Source organism: Abrus precatorius, unplaced genomic scaffold, assembly GCF_003935025.1.
Source record: "Abrus precatorius isolate BTA unplaced genomic scaffold, Abrus_2018 Scaffold7, whole genome shotgun sequence".
Taxonomy (NCBI): domain Eukaryota; kingdom Viridiplantae; phylum Streptophyta; class Magnoliopsida; order Fabales; family Fabaceae; genus Abrus; species Abrus precatorius.
In genome coordinates this window covers 29,676,028-29,692,983 of record NW_020874417.1, presented here as the reverse complement: position 1 = coordinate 29,692,983, position 16,956 = coordinate 29,676,028, and the positions used below count along the sequence as shown (strand labels likewise).

The following is a 16,956-nucleotide window of genomic DNA, read 5'->3' as shown; positions in this document are numbered from 1 at the left end:
ATGATTCATCTTAAATAGTGTTAAAGAAGAAAGTCAACTGAATATTAGGTATCACACTCAAAAATTGACATTAAAGTTTGTACCAATGGAGATACAAAGAGTTCATGCTGATTTGAGTTTAGATAAAGTTTTTACAAATTATATGGCTCATGGAATTATGCTAGCTCATGAAGGTATGGCTTTTTAAATATATGTAAAATATAAAAACATACATTTAAAAAAAAAATTATTGATCATAAAAATATTTATAAATGTATAATTATTGCTAATTATTAACAACATATTTAGTTTTTTAAAAATTAAACTGAAGGTTTATGTAATTTTTGTAGATTTGTTTTTGTTTTATTTTCTGAGTATTATTTGAATGGTTGGAAGTTTCAAAGAATGAGAGGGAAAGAGAATGAAGGCATAAAGCGAGACGTTTTTGAAATCTCCCTGACAGACACTTGAATTGCATCATCACCAACATCTTTCATATGGCTGGGTAAGTGTGTATCTCCCCTGCTTCAGTTTCAAACTATATTCAAGCATCATCAAGATTCAAGAACAACTTTAACTTGTTTCAAATGGTGTTGCTACTTTCATGAGAAAAGTCAAACCTTTTTTTGGGTTTTAATTGACTTTTTCTGACTTCGCATCGTCTCGTCTTTGTTCATTGTTTTATTTTTGAGAGAACTGCACGGAAGATCACCACCGTAAGCAATTGAAAGTTGAGATTTTTGTTCCAATATTCTTCACCTTTTTTTTTATAGTGAAATGCACCTTAAGAATAAATTGCTTTATTTGATATCCAATCATGGTAATTATTCTTTTTAACTTCAAGTTTAATTTGGATTTTTTTCTCTCTATAGTTTTATTATTTTGTGTTTTCTTTAAAATATAACTGAAATAATAGTCTGCTCCTTAATGTCACATAAGGTGATATTAACTAATTTCATCACATATAAATACTTCTTTTTGTAGTCGTAGCTGTTTGTATTTTGTAATGTATCATTTTCCTTTTCTTCTCACGGTTGATGTAATGTAACAGTAATACACCTTGAAAATCATCAAATTTTTTTTACGAAGAAGATATAGGAAAAAGAGGATATCAGAATTGTGCAGCATACAATCAATATAAATATACTAATTGTCAATGTATATTCTTTTTAGTCATTTTAGATCCCATAGCATCAATGGTATCATTGGATTGCAAGAGGGTATTTAAGCACTTACCATGGTTTTTACTTGGTAATATACCAGTAAACTTCCTGGAAAAGAAACTGTCATTTAAAGACCAAACAGGACCATATTTCATGGGCAGTTTCTTGCTGTTTTAATTTCCTGATCTTTGTCCATGGAGTTTGACACAAGACGCCATCTAGGGGACTGCAGTCATTATCCAAGTACACGGATCTCAAGAACACATTCGTGATCTCAAATGCTTGTCACTTGAGTGTCTGCATTTCTTCATTTTAACTGTGTTACTTGCCATATATCTGGAGTCACATAAATGTCCTAAGAGAGTATTGGCATTATTGAAGTTAAAAGTTGAAATTCATAATGAAATTAAGTTTGAAACTTCATCCTTTTGTCCCCAAGAATTGTGTTTTTTGTTATAGATGAACACTTGAAAAAATTCTGTTGCTAGGTAGCAGAAGAGTGGCCTGGACTACCTAAAGGCGTAAAGTTTGATCCATCTGATCAAGAAATAATATGGCACTTACTTGCAAAAGTTGGTGCAGGACATTCAAAACCTCACCCTTTCATTGATGAATTTATTACTACTCTTGAAGTGGATGATGGGATTTGTTATACTCATCCTCAATATTTACCAGGCGGATAGCATGACTTTTATTCAAAATTTAATCCTGGATTATTTTTTCAATCAATATAAATAGCTATATGATTAAAAATATTTAGGTGTCAAGCAAGATGGAAGGGCTTCCCACTTTTTCCACGGAACAATCAAGGCTTATAATACTGGCAGTCGAAAGCATCGAAAAATATATGATCAGGGTTTTGGTGATGTCCCCTGGCATAGGACGGACAGGACTAAACCTGTCAGCTTGAATGGAGTTCAAAAGGGTTGTAAAAAGATTATCGTCCTGTATGTAAGCCTGGTGAGTGGAGGAAAATCTGAGAAAACTAATTGGGTTATGTATCAATATCATCTAGGAACAGGAGAGGATGAAAAGTATGGAGTATGTATAGTCCTAGGACAAGAATTTTGTCATATTCCTCAGGTAAAACCTTCATTTGTATTTTTCTTAGCAAGTCTCTCTTTCCATTTATCATCTGCCACGAACATTTTTTTCTTGTGTCTTCTGCATTGTTTTAGGAAGAGAATGTAACCCTTCTTTTGCATTAGAACACCCCCCCCCCACACACACACACACACACACTTTTTTTCACTCTTTTAAGCATTTAATCTTTGACATGTCTTTTGCCAAGATGTCAAAGCCAAAATGCAGCTTGGCATTAATCTTATATAAAAGGTCCAGTTGTGATTCTCTCTCTGTGGCACCAAACATCTAATTTGTTCCCGTTAATGAATTAGACTAATATGATTGAAGGATGTGCTATGGTCTGGCATTTTCTTCAGAGTAGATATTTATTTGATGTAGTTCTTCTCCCAACAAATTCTTGCTTAGTTGTTCCACTGCTATGAAAAAATTTCATACACTTTTTATTGTTATTGGTTATTCATACTGACATGTTACTTGCTTGCTTAGCTAAGGTTCTTGATGTAATATTGTTTTAAGATAAATTCTGAATGACAATGATTTGAAAGTCTTATGAAACTAATTTTGATAGTTTCTACTTGTGAGAAATATATATATAAAAAAGAATAGCAACTATAGAAGTTGATAATTTTTGTTCTTCTCTTTTTGTCTTCTGCCCCATATTCTACCAAAGCATCCTCAGATGGATTGTCTAGCTGACATTCAGGCTGATTATGAAGATCTTGTAAAAGATGATCTATCGATTGTAGAAACTCAAAAGAATGAAGGGATAGACAACGTAGAAAATAATACTGATGAATACTTAAAATGGTGGGATAGTGGGTCACAGAATCTGTTGAGTTCACAACTTGTTGAAGCATTGTCTGTGTGATGATCTCCTTCAAAGTCAGTCTCCCAACAGGGATGAGGAAAATGGACATGACGAACGACCCAGTCTTTCTGTTTACGCCCACCTAGGACCCGAGCATCTCAAGAAAGATATTGAAGAGTGCCAAAATTTTGTCCTTGACACTGCAAATGTAGAGCCCAAGACACCATCTTCAGAGTTTCAACTAAGTCAGCTGATATTCCCATGTTCTCAATGATTTGGCATTACATTGAATTCATTTTTATTTTGTCACGGCCACTTAATTTTCTTGATTGGCAATGCACTTATTGTTTTTGTAGGAATTCAGTTCACAGGACAGCTTTATTTCCTGAGGTGGCAGCAAAGCAATCAACTAAAATGGTTCTTCACCTCAGATGGAAATTAAAGATTTTTGCAACATTTTTTGCTATTTGCATTTTAAGATCAGGGGTAAATTGAACCGTTACTCCTTTTGCTTGACTACTTTGGCTGTAATGGAAGGCTGTGAAGTTATGGTTTGATACCTTGACCAAACATGCTGTAATCAATGCTTCCTCTTGTTGTGGTGAAATTACAGTATGTTCCTTCCAGGTTCTCAGATCTTGGATGTGGACCTGACTTGCCCATATGTAGACAGACACACGTTTCTTAGTTCTCACTCTGAAAATAACAGATACATAAGTTTGTTACTTTTCTTACAACTTTTGAGGTATAATATCCCTATAGTCAAATGCGTTGTCTACCATAAACTCTGTTAAAATCATGTGTTATGTGGTGTCAGATTCTTGAACGTTAAGAGTGTTACAGTCTTACAAGTCATGCAACTTGGCTTGGCTTGTTAGAGCTACCCACGAACTAGCTTTCTTTTTCACGGGTAGCATTACTGCCTATTGGGAATGGAGGGTGCCCCGCAAGAGCATAGGTTGAAACCTTCTTAATCATTCTTTACAAACTGGCCAAGGCTTTGTATGAAGCGACAAAAGTGTCTTAAGACTAATGCTGGCTTTGCTGTTTTGACAAGATAAACTGAGGCTTGAACAACCTGGCTAATCTTCAAGTTGTTTTGACTTTGACCCAAGAAAAATAAAAATAAAAGGAATACTACTTTGGTTAGAGGAATGTGGATCAGAGCAAAATATGTGCCTCTGATGCCATGCTACTTGGGCTTGTTTGTTCTCTGATCCACAATATTATCCTAAACGCTTACATGGTGATGGATTTACATTTACTTTAACTATATTGGTTATAATTTAAATAACATATTTTTAAACACACACCTTATGTCTTTCCTTTGTCTTAACCTACCTCCTAATACAATTATAAAATCTAGAAACATTTGAAAATCCTTTTTTTAAGCTTTGGATTCCTTCATCTTAGTTTGTAACGTGTCATTCTAAAAGAGAGACAGCCACTATAATGGGTCATTGTATCAAGAAAATAGTGGGTCTTCTAAGATGAGACAACCCAAATCACAATGAATAATGTCCCTCACTCTAGATCAATCTTTCATGAGACAGCAGAAACTGACCATGGTCTCTTCATAATGTTCAGAAGTATCTGGCTATTTAGACCAAAGACAATGCTGGCTTTGCTGTTCTCCACAGACAAATGGGGGCCTGAACAACCTGCGTAATCTGGCTTTGACAATGACGAGCTGCAAAATTCAACTTGATTTGGCTCATGTGGCTAGTTCATTGGGAAAGACATCAGTCAATGCAATCATATTACCTGCTTTTGAGTGCGTGGAGCAAAATCCATTATTTTTCACATGTTGCACTACAGCTCTAACGTCTGAATTATATGTTTTGGTAGAATGGGTTAGTGTTTTTTTATGACTCGCAACATTGCATCATATATGTTGGCTATGACCTATGAAACTATAAAACTTGATTTTGATATGAACATTAAGCTGGTTTTTGCTATAGGTCCCAAACTTTCGGAAAAAAAATATCTTGAGCAATATTTTATATTAAAGGGGAAATAAATCTATTACCCAAGATTGTAATAACCTTCCTTTAACAAATCATTGTTATTATTCATCGATATGTTAATTGTTGGTGTCAGGCAGTAGTTGCACGGAATGTCATTAGTTAGGTGTCTGACTCATCAACACCCTGCAAAATTGTTGGTGTCTTGTTTAACAAAATATAACCCAACTTATGTTGAATAATTAACAGTGAACGCACAGTATTCTATACTCGCAAAAACATGTAACACTTTCTGCCATGCATTTTCTTCTTCCGACCTCTCCCTCCCCACTTTCAGGGCAAGTAAAATTTCTACATAAAATTTAAAAATCATTAAAAAATAGTTTAAATATATTTTAAAATTCTACATTTTTTGTGAAATTTTAGTTTCAGTACCTTCATTTTTATGCTTTAATTTTCTTTTTAAAAAATCAATATTTCTATTCTCTAGTGACTGTGATATATAAAGTCGATAAATGAAACTGTGTGTGTGTGTGTGTATATATATATGTGGAATTTATTAAACTGTGTGGAAGATTCATTCACTTTGAAATAGGATTATGGTAATTATGAAAGGATAAGAGGAAAAGGGAAAGAATAGAAAAAGAGGAGAAGGGGATGTATCAAAAATGGAAAAGAAACAAAGAGGGGACAATGCTGTGACTGAAAGAGAATCTAAGGTCAGTGGTGGGGTTTAGGATAAGGGAGGCGCACGTGGGTGCCGTAAGGCTCCATTTTCATCCAACCAAACACCCCACCATTCTCTATTGTTAATTTTTATCTTTACTCATCATGTAGTTTAATTTAATATATAATATAATGATACACTATTTTTTAATAATGTAAATTTTTATACTTATTTTTTTTATGTGCAATATTCGAATGGATAGTTCATAATCAATATTATGTTTGACCGTCAGATCCAGTAGGAGAAAAAGGAAGGAAAAAAGATTGAAAAAAAAGGGGGGTAGATTTTCAAGTTTTTAATTAAGAAAATAAAATTTTAAACTAATTTTTTCTTAATTGGTTAAATAATTTAAAAAATGAACAAATAATACTTTATTTTAAAAATTTTATCCTTGTAAATAATAAAATATTACTATTATCTCATTTTACACGAACAACAATATTCATTTATCTATAACTAATGACTCTAAACATTATTTATCTGTGGTTAATATTCATTCTTAAATTATTTACTAACTTCCATAATGTAAATATTATACATTTAATCAAATTGAAAACACTCACATGATATGTGCTATGACTCTTCCAAATTCAAATCATGCTTTTAAAAATTTAGTTTCATTTTTTAAAATTTTAAGAAATTTAAGAATGTTAATGATTTGGCATTTTCATCCATGAAAAAAAATTTCAACATATAATATATGAGAAACAGTTGAAAAAGAATAAAGCGTGGAAAATTGAAAAACAAATGTTAGCACCAAAGTTTTTTTAATAAATAAATTTTAGTGATTTTCATTATTTAGATTAAATTAATTCGTTAGTATTTTTTTCATTTTTAATTTAGTTCTCATAATTTAAAAACCTCTATTTAAGTCTTTATAATTTTATAATATGATAACTTGTTACAAATTTTTATGTTGTACGAGGATAATGATTTTTCTAAAAAATAAATAAATGCTACTATTTTTTTTTACATATATTTACCTTAAATTAGGCTAATCTTATGGAAGTGACCCATATGACAATTAAAATTAGAATTCGACGATTCAGAAGTCCCCGTAATAAAGAGATTTCGAACATTCAGGATTAAAAAATAATAACAATAAAAAGGATAATTTATTGTATCCGAATATAATTAATCTTGCACGACAAAGCATATTTAATATATATAAATTCCAAATAAATGATAGTTAAAAATTTATTTTTGTTTAAATTTAATCATTAAGACTTTTAAAATCACATATTTTAAATTTCTAAAAAAATAACTATTTTTTATTAAATATAATAACTAAAGATTAAATAAAACTAAAAAATAAAATAAGTCCATCAAGTCACGTGTGCATCCATTCATGTTTCAATTTCACAAATGTTACCCCAAGTGTACACGTGTTCGACAATGCCTCCATCCCTATCGTTTTGATTAAGTAAAATAATTGACAATATGTAGTTTTAAAATATTTTTCGTTTTTAATATAGCTTTAAATTCAATCATAGTACAACTTACTCTTTACATTTATAGAATTTGTATCTGTCTCAATCCTTTTAGTAACACAATTTTCAAATTTACAGAATTTATGTGAATTTATATTACGAAACAAATATAACAATTCAGCATATTTATTTATTCATTTATTTTTGTGTCGACAATCGCTTATTTTTACACTAGGGTTTTTTAGTCCACATTATATTTTTGGTCAGTATTGATCATCCTTAAAGATAAAAATAATTAGGGACATTGGTAACAGATGTAGGCCCATTCAAGTGGATACGTGGCGCATGTAAAAGTGGGCTATAACCCAATAATTCAGTGAGGCCCACACTTACACCCAGATTTTACCATAAACTCATGCTATTTCTTACTTGGTTCACCTTAAAGTGCGGTTATGGTGTTTTAAACACTTCTTCTTTCTTGTCACCAAAAGAAAGAATAAGAAAAAAACACTTCTTTTTCTTTTAATATTTTCCTTCTAGACTTCAAAAAACACCTTTTTTTTCTTGAGACCGGAAAAAGAAACACTTGGTTTGTTTTTTTAATACTTTGATTTGAAATTAGACTAAGTTGAATTGAAAATAATAGTAATCTCCATTAGAATAATTTAAGTTTCTAATGTTGTTAGGTAAAAGACAAGAGGATCCAATCACCCACTCCCATTTTCTTCAAGATCGGAAAACAAGACGATCCATGCACAGTTGCACACCAACCAAAGGTCTTTGTCTTACTTAATGTGTTGAACTCGATTTATATTTTTATTTTTATTCATTCCATTACCATTTAAAATTTAAAGACACTTTTTTATTGTGCTATCATTATAACAAATAATACAAAACTAATTAACAACAAGTCAATAATTGTCATTTTAAAAAAAGAGTCTTTTGAGCTTTCATTTATTATTAATATTACGCGTATGCACAGGCTTAAAATATGATGTTTAACATCTTGCATTAATTTTAATTTTAAAACAAATTACGATAAATTAAATTAATAGCATATAAGTGTTACGGCTTCTTTCCAATTTTTGCAGTAAAACATGGTACTATTTTTTTTTTTTGCACTGGAAAAACTTCTCGAATGTATATAAAGAATCATATATGCCTGAAAATGTTAATGAATATGTGTTTGTTAACTTTAAAAAGAAAAAAAGAGTAAAAAGGGAACTTTTAATCACGCTTTGAGTTCGAGCTGCAAACACTTTCTAGATAGTACCCTTTTGGGTGAAAGGAAAAAAAGGTAAGAGTCCATGAACCATGTAAAATGTTACAACTGTGCTAACACAGTTCCAATTTTAGAGTCATCAACAAAATCTTCACTTCAAATGATTAATGGGCCTACATCATGCGTCTAATTATTAATGCCACTTGCTATCTGTTAACTTAATCTTTTTACGCGGGGAGTTAAAAATGTATTTCTTTCAAAATATATTTTAAATTTATTAAAAATTATAAAAATATGAAAAAATGAAAAATTATATAATTTTTAATAATACCATTTTCTTATACAAAACTTATTTCCCCTCAAGTTCTTTTCTATTATTTTTTAATTTGAATTCACTTATTGTAGCTCGCCAGGGTAATCTTAACCAAAATTTTTCTCATGTTGTGTCCACTTTTTTCTCCTTAAAGTGAAAGGTTCATGCGAAAGAGATAAGCAGATAATGTAGATCTTTATTTTATTTTTTATATTTTGTTAAATTATTTGTTGAAAGGAAACTTGTGTCTAGACTAGTTTTAACGAATTAGATCTTAGCTACTCACCATGTCAGAAGATTCTTTCCCCGTTTCCATTTCTGTGGAAGGAATGTGACAGCACCATAAGAATATAGCAAATTAAAGCTCCCTCTAACGAAATTCATACTAAAACTTGAAGACCACTTAAGATGGGATCTTCTGAGTCATATATATTCTGAATCAGACCTACTCATCAAACTTAACATCAGAGTATGCGCATATAAGATCAAAATACTTTATCTACGCTTGGATATATATCTTGTCTCAGATTCTGAATGTACACAAGCTATCAATAAAGTAACTTATTTATATGCTTTTATTTTTCCAAAAAAATATGTATTTTCTCCATGAATCTGGCAGTTATTATTGTAAGTGTATATATATATATATAGAGAGAGAGAGAGAGAGAGAGAGAGAACAATATAAGAAGCATTTCAATTGCTTTGTAGGACATGGGCCTGATGACTGTTTATTGTCAATCAGTGCAGCAAAGAACGAAATGAAAGGAGAAATCAAAAGGAAGCCATAAGAACATAATAAAATGAACAGTAAAATGAACTAAAAATATATAATATAATTGAAAATGTTATAAATAATTCACTGTTATTTCTGATGTACATAAAGCCCAGCCATATATGTGCACATATAGGCTAGCAACCCATACAAAAAATTGTTACTCTCCCCATAATATGCATCCGTTAGCTATTTACACTCCACCATGAATCAAAGAAAGAAACAAGAAGGAAAATAAAAAAAGAAGAAATAGAACCATTCTTGTTCTATTGGCATATAAGAAAGCAAGCATGGACTCGGAAGGCCTCAACTTCTAGTCATGCCAACAAAGAAGCATGACCACACACCTTCTTATGATGTAAAGCCTAGCCCTTTGCTCCCTAATCACTCCTCCAAGCCCTCTACTTGATACCCTTCTCTTTGAGCCTCCAATAGTAGGACTACCCATCTTCATTTCTAGAGTAAACAAGCTTTCTTTGTTGGAACTCTTAGAAATGAAAATGGGATTTTTTTTCTTGTGTGTTTTTTAACCCTTTGTTGAGCTTAAGCTAAAGGCTGTGAGGTAGTGTTGTGTGTGACTTGGTTTAAGATAGGTGAGAGATGGGGTTCTTATAGAAGTTGGAGGAAGTGGTCCAATATTACATTGGTCTAGTAAAGAGGCACCGATGGGGCATGAAAGGGCGTGAAGTGCCTCCAAACCCACCAGACAAACAGCAATTGGACCCCACCTTACCTTATAGGAATCCTTACCCCATTAAACGGGAATTGATAAAAACAAGCCAAGCAATTCAGCGGAACCTCTCTTTCTTGCATTGCTATGTCACACTCTATAATCCTATGTGTAGGCACCACCCACCAACATAATGGGTCTCCCATCTCAACTATGTGGTAGCATTTTTTTTATAAGTTTATATATAAGCTGCCCTTATTTTGTGCATGATAGATGAGTTTCTGGTTGCCCATGAGGACAAAACTCGAAAAGCCTTCTCTTTTCTTATGATACCTTTTTTATTTTGTTGTTTCTCTCTATCTTTCGTTTGATCCACATAATCAGGGAAATGACTGATGGATTGGTGGGGGGTTGGGTTTGTTGAATCCTACATAAGAATTCGTAACAACAACCATTAGAAAGGTTTTTGATCATAATGGACTAGCTTATTACTACCTTGACTTGATATAGAAAAGGTGCACATAATTAGGGCCCCAGCTATCAACATCAGAATTTGCATTCCCACGGGTTATATCGCGCTTATCTAATGCTAAACCGGTTGGGTATTAGTTTAAACTTTTGCTTACACAAAAAAATTAGATATTTAAGTTTTGTTTATTTATTTAAACAAATAAAATTTATCACTTGAATGTTTTGTTATATATATATATATAAATAAGAGAAAGATATTTTTACATCAATATAAATCTAAAAACTCTTATATCTAATTTAAATTTTTTATTTAACTTAAATCTAACAGTCAGTAAAGTAATAAATTATAACCTATTAAATTTAAGTTAAATAAAAGGTTTAGATTGAATGTAAAATTTTTTATATTTATATTAGAATAAAAAAATCTTATCTCATATATATATATATATATAATATCCTTAAAATATGAAATAAAATAAAAAGAGCAAGAAAATAAACAATATCTAAAGTTGATCTTTTTCATTATCATGTATACACATAGATTATTCATGAGTCTTTATCGTTAAATTGATGATGTTTGAGTATAACTCATTCCTATGATTGAGTCATGATTAAAATCAAACTTATGTAATTTATTAACAACTCAATTCATTTATCCTTTTAATACTATACAGTTTAGAAATTATCGCAAGTCTCACTCACCAACAGAAATTAGTGAACATTATCCCATTATAATGAAAACTTCAATTTCATTGGCTTGAGGAGAAGTAAGGTTTAATAAATTATAATATTACAGATGAAAGACAGGTTTCGATACATGATTTGAAACTCGCTTAAGACCAAAATCTAAAATTTCCAAGTAAGATGATTCAAAGATTTGGCCTCTCTTTTGATTACATATGTACACTATTTTAATTATTTGGCCTCACTGAATTATTAGATAGGAGATTTTTCTGAGATCAGTTTAAAATCTATAGGCAAAAGCTGCATAATGGATATTCAAGCCCACTGAATATTAGAATATATTACAGGGTTCTGACAGCTTTGGAGGAGACAAATAGAATATAGAAGCAGTAATGAGATATTTGCATGAGCTAAGGCAAAAATACAAGATTCTTACACATGGTGATAGGCTAGAATTTTCCGTCCCTTCACACTTTGTTTTGTTTCTCCTCACAGAAAAACCAAAATATTATTGGAAACAAGATAAAAAAATCCAAATAAAATACTGGTTAGTATCTCTTGTCCTAGAACTTCTATAAAATAAGCTAAAGTGGCTTTTGCATAAGCCTGACAGTATCTTGCAAATATAATGAATCAAAAGGGGGAAAGTTATTTTTTCTTATGCAACATCATAGATGCCTAAGAAAAGTAGCCAAGGACGTAAGTTTCAAGCTTTTGACTATAATTCCATAAGAAGGGACACCATTTTATTTAAGAGTGAGAAAATCCTACGATTAGAAGATTAATTAATTTATGGACTTTATTAACGTGTGTTAACCTTAATTTAATCATTGATCACAAATGATCATCCACTTGCTCTACCTCGTGCTCTTCCTCAAGTCACTTAGGATGCCAACCTTTTTCCAACGGCATGTTCTAATAATAATAATCTTATTAATCTCTTTTCTTCACTTCAGTTTTCATGCAATTTTAAGCACTTAAATATTGAATTACGCGCTTGTCAGCATTTGTTGCTTCTACCAAGCTTCTTCTTGTACAAAATTAGGCTTCGTCGGGTGAGAGTATGTGTTTAGATTAATCTGTCCAATTTCGTATCTTTCATTCTAAATAAACACTATATATCTAAATTCAACTAAGCTATCGATAAATTTAATTGTTTAACTTATCTTTCCTTATTTAGCATTTTATAGAACATTTTATTTTATGTTTCGTCGTCTCTCGCGTTTTGAGAAATAAGTACAGAATTTACGTATAATGTTCTCCCTTGATAAACTCCCATGTTACTCCTGCATTTTGCATAATGTTTCAAATTAGTCTTTAAATTTTAGAATAAATTGTTCTTCCTTCTCTCCATCTTGTTGATTTGACACAAAATTCCCCTTTATCTTAAAATCTGCACAAATATCCCTAAACACTTACAAAATGTGTGTACGATCCCGTCTCAAACTTGAAGATCTTCATATCATTTTACAAATGTCCCATGTCTAAGGGAATATTTTCAAGTAGAAACAAACAGTGAGTTTGGTGAAGTATAAGTGACAAGGGGACTCATTTATCCTCGATTTTATAAGGACGAGGCAATTTTTTCTTGTGTATTTTTACTTTGACACGTAATGAACTCAAGAAATTTTCTATGCACAAGATTAGTAAAATTCAAATAAGATCACTTTGCTTAAATGTCATAAGAAGAGCAATCGAAAACCAAATTGTGGTATTTTAATTTAATTGCAACTATGAGCATTTAAGCAACCTTACCTGCATATTGAATAATGACATTTTTCAGATAACTTCAGCTTTTAAGAGAACTGATTATTTGAAAACAGTAGATGTGCCTATTGGATTTGGACCCTCACATAAAAATACAAAACTTTCAAATCCTATTTAATTATTGTATTCACTTGAACCATCGGTTCACTATGTGAAAGCGTGAAACAAAGTGAAACTGTGAAAACTTAATAATGTCAGAAATGCTTGGTGACCAAAGTGAAAGTGGTCCAACCATGCTATATATGAAATTAAAAAGAAAAAAACTGGTCGGTTGTACTGAACAAGGAGGTCAGAGTCACACGTGAAGTTCTCGTGATTCACAATACCATTGCCTGCGGTATAATCAACATACACAGTAATTTAATTTTTATATGTACTTTCAGCCTTTGAGGCTTGGAGCTACAAACCCATTTCCATCCCTCTTCCTTATGCTTGTTTCTTAAGGAACAAACTCACCACATGTTCCTTCCTTCACTCTCTTCCCAAATACCCTTTTGTGTTGATTTTATTAGGCAGTTTTGGCTGTCCTCTCTTACCACTTAGCACCATATAACAAATGGGAATGCAATTTTCTTGATAGAAAACTTGTTTCTATGTGCAATACCACACAGCGTGGCTTACTAGTTAAGTAATAAATACAGCTTTGCTTGTGTACGGACATAATACTAGCGCGTTAAGTATATGTTGCCAAGTGCTAATTTACTGCCTACACAGCATGGTTCATAGCTGTTGTGTAACAATGACATGTTACTCTGTTACCAATTGCTCTAACAATGTATATGCAACTTTAGAACTCAAAGCACAGATAATTCATGAGAATTCTTGCAAACATAATGAGATTGACAGTCACAAGTTTTTTTTTTTTTTCGGAAATTAAGGGTGCATTTAAAAATTCAGCTTAATTAAGTATTTGTTTCATACGAAGAATTATATTATAAATTTGATTACAAAATAAGTTTGAAAAAAATTATAAGAATACAAGAATAACAGTTGGCAATAAATTGTTATTCCTCAGTCATGATAAAAAAAAAAGTAGTCAACTTTTGCAGATCCAGAGTAGGATCCAATCTTCGAGTAAAACGGTAACCCATAGAAAATCTCTAGTAGTTACCATCTTCACTCAATCAAGTCCTAATTAAATAAGATATATATAAAAGATTAAAGTGAGAAGTTACAAGGTCTTTTCATGCTCTCTAAAGTCTAAGGGCAACAATGAGTTTTCTTTCATGATGGGATAACAGCTGGCCAAAAAAAAAAGGTGTCATTCTAAGATGATATTATGTTAGTATCACGATTTCCGTCGTTCAACACCTTGTCAAAATATCTTCATAAAGCAGGTATACACGTGCGGTCCAAAGATTCCAGTAACATCTCCATCGGACTCGGTTTATTTTTTTCTTTTCATACTGAAGTGTTCTATCTCATCAAGATAATTAGTTCTCACGTGTACCATAATTATTTACAATCTTCATTCCTCAGTGGGATCCATCTGCTCCACTACAGGCTTTTTCTGCTTTGATTGAAGAGCACATCCACATTCTCATTCAAGGTTTTTATTATTTCTTTATGAAGTTTTAGCATTTCTCTATGCACTCTTGTTCTTGGGCTCAAATTTCTACAAAAATTTTAAAAAAATAACTTATCACCTTGACGATAAATGCTGAAGAAAAAGCTATTTCAGAGTTCAGAATAGAGCTCAGACAATAATCTCAGTTCATTAATCCACCAATCTTTTTGTATTCCTGAGTTTGTCATTACGTATTTGCCTAATAACTCACACGACACCTTTCTCATAGTTCTGCTGAATTGTACGTAAGACCTGCAGTTTTAGCTTTTACATGAATGATTATATTAAATATTAAAAGGACCACAAGTAGACCCTACAATTTTTTCTCATACATTTGTACCACAGTACATAATAGACCTATAAGAAAATGGCATAATTATAAACACTTGGAAACTCCGCCTTGATCAATCAGTGTAAATATTTTCACTACAGAGTGTTGGTGAAAACCAAGTAACTCAAGTTAATTGAAGCTAGTTTAGTTCCTGTATATAATTAATTAAATGATGGAATCATTGCAGCTAGCAGTTAAGAATGTGTGAGCTCAAGATAGCCAAGAAATATATTGACAAGTTTTAAGGGTAAAGCTTGTATATGCAATATTTTTGCTGAGATAGCACAAATATGTAAGAAGGATTATAATATTACTAGCACCAAAGATATTGAACCTGTCAGGGAAATTCATCTGTTTATGACAGGAAAACCATTATCAACAGAAAAAGTTAACATCATTGGTATGAATGAGAAAGGGAGCTATTTCTATGTCGTTTGTACTTAAACATACAAACTAAATCATTATTCCCTGAACCCTAAAACCCATAGAAAGAAAGCTCTATTCAGAATTTCTGAATCAGACACAGAAGAATGCACAAAACGCAAAATCGCCGTTGCCGGGGATCGAACCCGGGTCACCCGCGTGACAGGCGGGAATACTCACCACTATACTACAACGACTTTGTTGAAATTAATCTCAAAAATATTGTTTATATAGTATATAAAAAGAGAAGTCTGGACTATAAAAATTATTAAATAAATAAAAATGAAAATGAAAATTCATATTTAAGCATGTTGCTCCTCGTTCATAACACTTCCTTTTGGAGAAGTATGGGGATTTAGGGAAGTTAACAATATGTTTTATATGGAAAATAAATAAATATTTTATTTTTAAAAAACGCTGAATTTTAATTTTGTATCAAGGACAGGTTATGGGAAATCAAGAAAACTAGTGAAGATTTTTCCCCACATTCTTTTAATTCAATTTTATTTATATTTTCTAAAAAACCAAGTACACCTTAATTCAGGCATATATAAAAATGAACAAATAACCCAAAAAAATTAAATAATAAATTTTAAAACAAAATTATATTTGTAATAAAATATGTTATTCCAATTTTATAACCGAATTATTTGTATAATTTAAATCATCGACTCAATATATTAATGATAAGAAATGAAAGTGAAATCCTAAATGTATAGCATGTGTATATTGCAATTTTGACTACAAAAAAAGGAAGAAACGTGAAGTGAGTAGTTTTATGAATAAGGATTTGATCTTTAGCATATGGTTTTCTTGATTGCCATGCTTTTTTTCTGGGTCAACCTCAATTTTGTGATTCCTCGTTGTCATGCTCTGAATTTTTATTTACTTTGGGCTTTGAAGCATGTATCTGTGCCCAAGAGTCCAAGATGACAGACAGTGATCCAGTTTACAATGTTACAACCTCGCAACTCAATTAGGCTTAGGGTTCAAGTTTAACTCGTGCTAAGAGATTAAAAAACATTGATAAATAAGAATATTTTCACGTTGTTGTATGGACCCAATTTTTGTTAAATATTATATATATAAAAAATCATATTACAGTGATATGTTTTCATTTTTATTCGTTTTAATCTTTTAAAATTTTTGGGCTAATACTTTTCTCATCATTATGTTATTTAATATTATAAATTGTGCCTCAAATTAATGTATTCTTAGTTAGAGTTTTTTCTTTTACATTCTTTCCTTCTTGGTAGCACTCAAGTATCTTGTTCTTACTATGTAAGTCCTAAAACACTATAAATGCCTCTCAACAATAGTGTTCCGAATTAGGTGATGCAAACTTTATTCAGATATAAATGAAGGTAAATGTTTCTATAGTATGTGAAAGTGCAACTTTATGGCGCTTGTATGACTTATTTGTTAATTAGAGTCGTTTGATAATGATGGAGTCTTAAGTTAAGGGCCTTTTTGAGTGTGGAGTTTAGTTTTTTAAAAAATGAGGATGAAAGTTGGTGATTTAACAAAGTCTGACAATCAATTTATGTATTGTGTGATGATTGAAATAAGATCTGCTATA

The 16,956-nt window shown here is 31.3% G+C and overlaps 2 protein-coding genes and 1 non-coding gene across 3 annotated transcripts; 1 reads left to right on the top strand and 2 right to left on the bottom strand.

The window, feature by feature from the left end:
* Nucleotides 1-1,175: 1,175 nt before the first annotated feature.
* LOC113871755 (SUPPRESSOR OF GAMMA RESPONSE 1-like) lies at nucleotides 1,176-3,425 on the top strand. The gene is given in 6 exon segments (XM_027508857.1): nucleotides 1,176-1,199; nucleotides 1,631-1,817; nucleotides 1,903-2,183; nucleotides 2,890-3,086; nucleotides 3,088-3,288; nucleotides 3,392-3,425. Coding segments are annotated over 6 exon segments (924 nt in total).
* A 6,204-nt stretch (nucleotides 3,426-9,629) lies between these two features.
* LOC113873510 lies at nucleotides 9,630-10,030 on the bottom strand. Its single transcript, XM_027511659.1, has one exon. The coding sequence runs from the start codon at nucleotides 9,916-9,918 to the stop codon at nucleotides 9,778-9,780; it is 141 nt and encodes a 46-aa protein (XP_027367460.1). The 5' UTR covers nucleotides 9,919-10,030; the 3' UTR covers nucleotides 9,630-9,777.
* A 5,472-nt stretch (nucleotides 10,031-15,502) lies between these two features.
* TRNAD-GUC lies at nucleotides 15,503-15,574 on the bottom strand. Its single transcript has one exon. It is a non-coding gene; the product is annotated as a tRNA-Asp (tRNA).
* Between the last annotated feature and the right edge of the window lie 1,382 nt (nucleotides 15,575-16,956).

Bases quoted from the DNA above. Each gene is read 5' to 3' on its own strand.
- LOC113873510 (XM_027511659.1), bottom strand. From the start codon at position 9,918: ATGAAGATGGGTAGTCCTACTATTGGAGGCTCAAAGAGAAGGGTATCA.